Genomic DNA, 9,407 nt, shown 5'->3' on the forward strand with positions numbered 1-9,407 from the left:
AGCCACGTGTGTAATGCCAGTAGCCTGCTGAATCTTCCACACCCGCAGCCCAAAGATGGTACCGGACCCGAATTTGGCCACATTTAAAATCTTCCCGTACTAGAATTAGTTCTTTAAATCTATTTTAATAAGGTCAGAGCTGGCCCTTGTCATTTGACCCCACATGGACTATGAGAGCGTCACCTACCAGCGTGTCGTAGAACAGCCGGAAGCAGGCTTGTAATGTCCTGTACTCGTGCTCCTGGGTAGCACAGGGGTTTTGCCCCGGGAACCCAAGATGTTTCTTACAATAGAGCTGCCGATGACAACAGCTGAGGTCCAGACGTTCTTTCGCATCAAGTTTTTTGCAAACCCCGAGGACCGAAGGGCCCGAACCAGCTGTAGTATCCATCGCAGATGAGGAATGGGCAGATCTCTAAGGCAGCCTCACAGTCTGATGAGGGCAAGTGTTGCAACAGAGGACAGAATAGTAACAGTATATACACTGCTAAAAAAAATATAAAGGGAACACTAAAATAACACATCCTAGATCTGAATGAATGAAATATTCTTATTAAATACTTTTTTCTTTACATAGTTGAATGTGCTGACAACAAAATCACACAAAAATGATCAATGGAAATCAAATTTATCAACCCATGGAGGTCTGGATTTGGAGTCACACTCAAAATTAAAGTGGAAAACCACACTACAGGCTGATCCAACTTTGATGTCATGTCCTTAAAACAAGTCAAAATGAGGCTCAGTAGTGTGTGTGGCCTCCACGTGCCTGTATAACCTCCCTACAACGCCTGGGCATGCTCCTGGTGAGGTGGCGGATGGTCTCATGAGGGATCTCCTCCCAGACCTGGACTAAAGCATCCGCCAACTCCTGGACAGTCTGCGGTGCAACGTGGCGTTGGTGGATGGAGCGAGACATGATGTCCCAGATGTGCTCAATTGGATTCAGGTCTGGGGAACGGGCGGGCCAGTCCATAGCATCAATGCCTTCCTCTTGCAGGAACTGCTGACACACTCCAGCCACATGAGGTCTAGCATTGTCTTGCATTAGGAGGAACCCAGGGCCAACCGCACCAGCATATGGTCTCACAAGGGGTCTGAGGATCTCATCTCTGTACCTAATGGCAGTCAAGCTACCTCTGGCGAGGACATGGAGGGCTGTGCGGCCCCCCAAAGAAATACCACCCCACACCATGACTGACCCACCGCCAAACCGGTCTTGCTGGGGGATGTTTCAGGCAGCAAGAACGATCTCCACGGCGCCTCCAGACTGTCACATGTGCTCAGCGCGAACCTGCTTTCATCTGTGAAGAGCACAGGGCGCCAGTGGAGAATTTGCCAATCTTGGTGTTCTCTGGCAAATGCCAAACGGCCTGCACGGTGTTGGGCTGTAAGCACAACCCCCACCAAAAACTGCATTTTTCATGTGGTCACCACCTGCAGAATCACTCCTTTATTGGGGGTGTCTTGCTAATTGCCTATAATTTCCACCTTTTGTCTATTCCATTTGCACAACAGCATGTGAAATTTATTGTCAGTGTTGCTTCCTAAGTGGACAGTTTGATTTCACAGAAGTGTGATTGACTTGGAGTTACATTGTGTTGTTTAAGTGTTCCCTTTATTTTTTTGAGCAGTGTATATATATTTATTTTACACTCGGCAGTCCCGTTCTGTGAGCTTGTGGCCTACCACTGCACGGCTGAGCCGTTGTTGCTCCCAGATATTTCTACTTCAGTAACAGCACCAGTTGACCAGGGATGCTCTAGCAGGGCAGAAATATGAACTGACTTGTTGGAAAGGTGGCATCCCATGACAGCGCCACATCATAAGTCACTGAGCGCTTCAGTAAGGCCATTCTACTGCCAATGTTTGTCTATGGAGATTGCGTGGCCGTGTGCTCGAATTTATGCACCGCCAGCAACTGGTATGGCTAAACTAGCTGAATCCACTAATTTAAAGTGGTGTCCACATACTTTTGTATACATAGTGCAGTAACTCAAAATAAACTGGCCTCGTTTGTCACAGTACTTAGGTGTTGTTGCGAAGTCCTCATTAGCGATAAAGCACTGATATTTACCTTTTACTTGAGTAGTCCAATCAGTAGTATGCACCTAAAATGCAGCATTATATTCAAGTAACTACATATCTGGTGACTCAGTTGAAACAAGTGAACTCAAGTTCTACACATTAAGCATTTTAGTGTAGCTTTTGAATGTGATGATTATTGCTCTACTAAGTAGATCAAATAAATGAATTTAAAACCTTTGACTCATTCCTCAACTGTCCTGTATTCAGGCCTTTATAAGTGTTACTAAACACCATACCACATTCAACTTTTTTTTAAACAATGGAAGTTCTCAAATTTATTTCCTCATTTTCTTTTTTTTTTTAGAAAGGAACAAACAATTTTAACGGTTGGACTTGGCGACCCTCTCCAACTCGTCCTTCTTCTTGATGGCGTAGGAGTTGGAAGAACCCTGACAAAACACAATCAACACATTGATCAACCCTGAATAAATTGACACGAACACTGGTGAACAAAACCCAACATAACAGCAGACTAGAAAAATCTGATTAAAACTGGTTCGAAATCAAATCTGTATAATACTGAAATCGCAATTGAGACTACACTTTCAACAAACGTCTCACCTTAGCTGCGTTGATCAGCTCATCGGCAAGGCACTCTGCGATAGTCTTGATGTTCCTGAAAGCAGCTTCTCTTGCTCCAGTGCATAGCAGCCAGATTGCCTGAGAGACAGGAGGCAAGACAGTGAGCAGCCATAAACAGAATATAAATAAACTATGTTGTGAATCTTTACAACAAAACAAGTCAAAATGTAGGTTCTGTATCTGAGCTGGTGATTGACTGGGCCACAAGAGACTACAGCCAATGAATAGGCAAAGATGTTTACTCTACGAGCACTCTAGCACACCAGGACAATGAGTTTGTAACGGCGTGACTCTAGCCTCGTGTACACAAAAACAAAATGTACAAACAAGTTTTATATTCCTTGTAACGTCACTTGTGATGTAGCCTAGATTTGGCAGTGAACCAAGTGGCAACAGGCAGAGTTGGAGGAGAATGTGGCAGCAGTCTCCTTCACCTGGTTGACTCTACGCAGAGGGGACACGTCCACGGCTTGCCTCCTCACGGTACCAGCACGACCAATACGGGTGGAGTCCTCACGGGGCCCGCTGTTTATGATGGCATTGACGAGCACCTGCAGGGGGTTCTGAGAGGACAAGGCAGAGGGAAGACAAGGTCAACCACCACAACCGTACTGGAATCCATATTCAGGGGTACAAATTTCACAGGCAAAGACTCCGAGCGTACCGTTGGATTCGACATTTTGAACATTGAGATATTAAAGACATGATAGATCAGACGCCTAGTATATTAAGGAGTGAAAGACTGGGTCTCTGTAGAAAGACATAGCTGTGGAATGTGTTGGGTGACAAGAGAGCAACGTGTTGATACAGGGGAGACAGATGGACATCTGTGGATTAGATGGAGGGGTTGAGGTCAGGAGGTGAGGACAGATTCTCTTAAAGCTTCTCTAGTGTCCATGAGTTATTTACTCTGAAAAATAAGAACCCAACAGTACATATGGGACATAGATGACCAGTAAAATTGGGGTGATAACAATAACAGGAGAGTAGGCATGGACTTAAGTAGAACAATTTCCATGTGGCGTTTGTTCCAGGCCTTTCGGCACAGAGTTGCCCATTTGTTTAGGCAGCCCTGCTTCCTAGAGCTGGGTCTATCTGAGCCTCCACTGGATTATACTCAGTCACTAAAATAGACCAGCATAGTGGCGGGAGGCTGACAGGCATGGAGTTCAAGGCTAAGTCCGCATCTCAAATGGGACCCTATTCCCCATTTAGTGCACTAGTTTTGACCAAGGACCATAGTAGTGCACTATGAAGGGGACGGGGTGACATTTGGGACGCAAAAAACAATGTTGAATAAGGTACGTACCTCCCCGGTCAGCAAGTGGATGATCTCGAAGGCGTGCTTCACAATGCGACAGGTCATCAGCTTCTTGCCGTTGTTGCGGCCATGCATCATCATAGAGTTGGTGAGACGTTCCACAATGGGGCACTGGGCCTTGCGGAAACGCTTAGCTGCATAGCGGCCTCCAGAGTGTGGCAGGTACTTAGCGTACTTCTCCTTCACAGCAATGTAATCCTGAGTTGAAGGAAAAAGCATCATCAATACTAGTTCCCTTCCCAATAACTAAGGTTTCAACGTCCAGGTTAACAGGGAATACATAGATGTTCATGTTTCTGAGCTGGTGATTGACTGGGCCACATGAGACTACAGCCAATGAATATGCAAAGAAGTTTACTCTGCGAGCACTCTAGCACACCAGGACAATGAGGGTCGTAAAGGCGTGACTCTAGCCTCGCGTACACACAAAAAAACAAATAATTATGTTTTATAGTGCCTAGTCACAAGTCAAACATTGAAATGCCCTACTTGCAGGGAGATGTCATTGATCTGAACATCGTCTGTGCTCCATTTCCCGAAGAGCTTGATTTCTGGCGTTTCAGCCACTGCAGGGGCAGTCTCCCACGACTCTGAAGTCACTAATGAAAAACAGATGATTTGGTCCGGTTATATTGATTGATTTAATTACGAGAGTTAAGGTACCACAATGTCTGACCCCAGTTCCATGGCAAAAGACCTTGTAATAATGGTATCCCACACTAATCAATGCTTACTAAATTGTAATTATTTCACCACTGTGCCACATTTATTGCCTACCTCCCTTATCTTACCTCATTTGTACACTGTATATAGACTTTATCTATTGTATTATTGACGGTATGTTTATTCCATGTGTAACTTGTTTGTCACACTGCTTTGCTTTATCTTGGCCAGGTCGCAGTGTAAATGAGAACTTGTTCTCAACTAGCCTACCTGGTTAAATAAAGAATACATTTAAAAAAATATATTTAAAAAATAACCACATCACGGCTCAACTAGTTAGCATAATGCTAGAGGAAATGAGAAACGGCTTCATCAACATCAGCAAGGAATGGCTGCCACTGTTAGTAACACACGAATAACTAGTTAACTTGCTAGCCAACGTTATCCATTATACAGTCAACATTAGTGATGTTAGCAACGTGGGCTGGGCTACACACGGACAGCATAAATATATTGGTTTAAGTAGTTAACGTTAAATTATGTTATTTGAAACAGTCGGGATAAAACGTAAAGGCAATGTGAATGAGCGCAGACACCCGACAGTAGGCCCAAAAGGCTAAAGTTAGCCCGAGTCAACTAGCGAACGATAGTTATATGGCTAATGTCATTATGAGCAAAACATGAGATAAACATGTTTAACACCAAACTGAACATCTTGCATAGCAACAATGTTCCGAGTGGTCCCGGGAGGACGCTAAATAGGTAGGTAGCTAGTTAGCAATGTCGCACGTGCTAGCATGAAGTTAATCTGCCCCGGCTGAAGGAATTTGAGCAGAGAAAAAAAAAAACACTCGGATGATTTAAAAACGACTTTGGACAATAAACTGATATACTTCTGACTCAAAGTCAAACAAGCAATGTTACACGTACGATAGTTGGACATTGTGCTTTTTCATGCAATTTTGGGCTTGAAAATTGTAACATTTTTTTCACTCACTTGTGTCTGCCGTTCTGCACCACACTTCTCAAAGCCGGAAAAGGGCCTGTTCAGGGCGCATCAAACAGATATACAGTGAGGCGGAAATGAGGCATCTAGATTGCAAGGCTTTTATGGAATTGTAGTTCAATGGCAGAAATCCCATCTCCGATATGTACAGTGCATTCGGAAAGCACTCTGACCCCTTTACTTTTTCCATATTTTGTACGTTACACCATATTCAAAAATGGATTAAATGGCTTTTTCCCCCCTCATCAATATACACACAATACCACATAATGACGAATCGAAAACAGGTTTTAATACATTTCTGCTAATTTATTAAAAATAAAGAAACCGAAATAGCTTATTTGCATAAGCATTCAGGCCATTTACTATGAGACTCGAAATTGAGCTCAGGTACATTCTGTTTCCATTGATCATCCTTGAGATGTTTCTACAACTTGATTGGAGTCCACCTGTGGTAAATTCAATTGATTGGACATGATTCGGAAAGGTACATACCTGTCTATATAAGGTCCCACAGTTGATAGTGCATGTCAGAGCAAAAACCAAGCCATGAAGTTGAAGGAATTGTTCGTAGAGCGCAGCGACAGGCTTGTGTCGAGGCACAGATCTGTGGAAGGGTACCAAAACATTTCTGCAGCATCGAAGGTCTCCAAGAACACAGTGGCCTCCATCATTCTTAAATGGAAGAATTTTGGAACCACCAAGACTCTTCCTAGAGCTGGCTGCTCAGCCAAACTAACCAAACGGGGGAGAAGGCCCTTGGTCAGAGAGGTGACCAAGAACCTGATGGTCACTCTGACAAAGCTTCAGAGTTCCTCTGTGGAGATGGGAGAACCTTCCAAAAGAACAACCATCTCGGCAGCACTCCCCCAATCAGGCCTTTATGGTAGAGTGGCCAGACGGAAGCCACTCCTCAGTAAAAGGCATATGACAGCCTGCTTGGAGTCACCTAAAGGACTCTGAACATGAGAAACAAGACTCTCTGGTCTGATGAAACCAAGATTTAACTCTTTGGCCCGAATTCCAAGCGTTACGTCTGAAGGAAACCTGGCACCATCTCTATGGTGGTGGCAGCATCATGCTGTGGGTATGTTTTTCAGCGGCAGGGACTGGGAGACTAGTCAAAGGTGCTTCAACAAAGTACTGCGTAAAGGGTCTAAAATACTTATGCTATGTCTTTTTATTTGCCAAAAACTTATACAAACCAGCTTTTGCTTAGTCATTATGGGGTACTGTGTGTAGATCGATGAGGGGGGGGAAAGCAATTTAATCAATTTTAGAATAAGGCTGTAATGTAACAAAATGTGGAAAAAGTCAAGGGGTCTGAATACTTTCTGAATGCACTGTTTAAGACTTCACAGGTCATTTGATTTATCAGGTGCAACAGATGCACTCGTGGAACAAAACCGTTTGTTTCGTATGAGAACATTGAGCCTACAAGTCCTTTGTGAGCTAACTACAGTTGAAGTCGGAAGTTTACATAAACCTTAGCCAAATACATTTAAACTCAGTTTTCACAATTCCTGACATTCAATCCCAGTAACAATTCCCTGTCTTAGGTAAGTAAGGATCACCACTTTTATTTTAGAAATGTCAGAAATAGGAGAGAATTATTTTTATTAAATACAGAGCGTTGCACCGTGATTGGCTCAGTGTTCTGTCACTCATGGGGACACTACATCACCACCAAGTCTAAGGGTAGACATAAAAAATTCTAGGCCCTTGGGTGCTGCCATAGAGTTACATTAGAAGTGCCCATTCAAGAAGGCTCAAGGTCATTGGCACAGATTAAATGTCAAATCACGTTACATGTACAGTAGCTTTGATTGGACTGATCATGTCAACATCATACTTTCAAAATCTTAGCTAGCAGTCATCATCATGAATCAAGTTGACAATCTACTGGCAAATCCTTTTTAATCCTTGTCATATGAAAGCGGTCTAAGGCACTGCATCTTAGTGCTAGAGGCGTCACTACAGACCCCGGCTCGATTCCAGGCTGTATCACAACCGGCCGTGATTGGGAGTCACATAGGGCGGCGCACAATTGGCCCAGCGTCGGCCAGGTTTGGCCGGGGCAGGCCGTCATTGTAAATAAGAGTTTGATCTTCACTGACTTGCCTAGTTAAGTACAGGTTATATAAAAATAAATGAGAAATAATGAAGAGAAAGTATAGATAAAACGTATTGGTGATCATCGGCCATTGGACATAAGCATTACACAACGAGTTGGAAATTGCAAATTCAACAATGAGTGGTTTGGAAGGAATCAGTGACAGTGGCTAACTCCAAAAGCATTGCAAAGCAATCACTCGCCTGCTATTCAGTGGAGTGGCTGTGTGGTCCCAAATCTGTGATTAAGGGTCTCGTTTCCAAATTTAAAATGATAAACATTCAACATTGGCCATGCTGTCAATGAAGCATAATTTGTGCTGCGCTCAAAACAACTGTTAACTCAGAACTGTGAAAACTTGACTTCAGTGAGTTCAAGACAACTGGGAAGTCGGGAATAAACGAGCTCCGACTGGGAATTGGAAATCCGGCCTCTTTCTAGAGCTAGGATCTCAGACCAGCCACCCGGACAGCTGATGAATCTGTGGGTTTGCACAACCAAAGAATTTCTGCAAACTGTCAGAAACCGTCTCAGGGAAGCTCATCTGCGTGCTCGTAGTCCTCACCAGGGTCTTGACCTGACTGCAGTTCAGCGTCATAACCGACTTCAGTGGGCAAATGTTCAACGTCGAACTGTACCAGGCAGATGACAGACAGCGTGTATGGCGTTGTGTGGGCGAGCGGTTTGCTGATGTCAACGTTGTGAACGGAGTGCCCCATCGTGGGGTTATGATATGGGCAGGCATAAGCTACGGACAACGAACACAATTGCATGTTATCGATGGCAATTTGAACACACAGACATAATGTGAAGAGATCCCGAGATCCATTGTCGTGCCATTCTTCTGCCGCCATCACGAAAATGCACAGCCCCATGTTGCAAGGATCTGTACACAATTCCTGGAAGCGGAAAATGTCCTAGTTCTTCCATGGCCTTCAGCGTATTTGTATATTTTTACCCCTTTTTCTCCGGTATCCAATTGGTAGGTAAAGTCTTGTCTCATCGCTGCAACTCCCGTACGGACTCGGGAGAGGTGAAGGTCGAGAGCCATGCGCACTCCGAAACACAACCCAACCAAACCACACTGCTTCTTGACACAATGCCCGCGTAACCTGGAAGCCAGCCACACCAATGTGTTGAAGGACACACCGTACACCTGGCGAATGTGTCAGCGGCCACCACAGGAGTCGCTAGAGCGCAATGGGACAAGGACATCCCTGCCGGCCAAACCCTCCCCTAACCCGGACGACGCTGTGAAAGCCTGGACTCAAACCAGGAGCTCTAGTGACACAGCTAGCAACTGTGATGCAGTGCCTTGCGCCACTCGGGAGCCTTAAGTGTATTTAGATAACTTTTTTGGTTTGGCTAAACCGTTTACAATCCCTTTAGAGTTGCTTGCTGGCTAGCTACAGTGGTTAGCTGGCTAGTTAGCTACAGTAGGTAGCTACTGCCATCAGTTGTTATATTTGACCTATTATACCATTTGTAGAATACATAGTGGCATTTGAATATAGCTTGGGAAAAGGGAATCCGAACACAATGTGGACACGGTAGACATATTTACAGCCGAAGGGATGGTCACCGTCAGAGCATTAAAACCCTTGTAATTTTGTCTTATGTTGCACCTACCCCAC

The 9,407-nt window shown here is 44.4% G+C and overlaps 1 protein-coding gene and 3 non-coding genes across 4 annotated transcripts; all 4 read right to left on the reverse strand.

Annotated features, from left to right (window-relative positions):
- Positions 1–2,350: 2,350 nt before the first annotated feature.
- LOC120022607 (40S ribosomal protein S5) lies at positions 2,351–5,742 on the reverse strand. The gene is made up of 6 exons (XM_038966580.1): positions 5,652–5,742; positions 4,481–4,590; positions 3,980–4,189; positions 3,105–3,233; positions 2,650–2,748; positions 2,351–2,477 (listed from the first exon to the last, which is right to left on the reverse strand). Coding segments are annotated over exons 1-6 (618 nt in total). The 5' UTR covers positions 5,653–5,742; the 3' UTR covers positions 2,351–2,408.
- Positions 2,843–2,973, reverse strand: LOC120022881. The gene has a single exon (XR_005472655.1). It is a non-coding gene; the product is annotated as a small nucleolar RNA SNORA3/SNORA45 family (small nucleolar RNA).
- LOC120022876 lies at positions 3,694–3,820 on the reverse strand. The gene has a single exon (XR_005472650.1). It is a non-coding gene; the product is annotated as a small nucleolar RNA SNORA65 (small nucleolar RNA).
- LOC120022882 lies at positions 4,280–4,411 on the reverse strand. Its single transcript, XR_005472656.1, has one exon. It is a non-coding gene; the product is annotated as a small nucleolar RNA SNORA3/SNORA45 family (small nucleolar RNA).
- Positions 5,743–9,407: the final 3,665 nt, after the last annotated feature.

The sequence above is a fragment of the Salvelinus namaycush genome, chromosome 27 (assembly GCF_016432855.1).
Source record: "Salvelinus namaycush isolate Seneca chromosome 27, SaNama_1.0, whole genome shotgun sequence".
In the NCBI taxonomy this organism is placed as follows: Eukaryota; Metazoa; Chordata; class Actinopteri; order Salmoniformes; family Salmonidae; genus Salvelinus; species Salvelinus namaycush.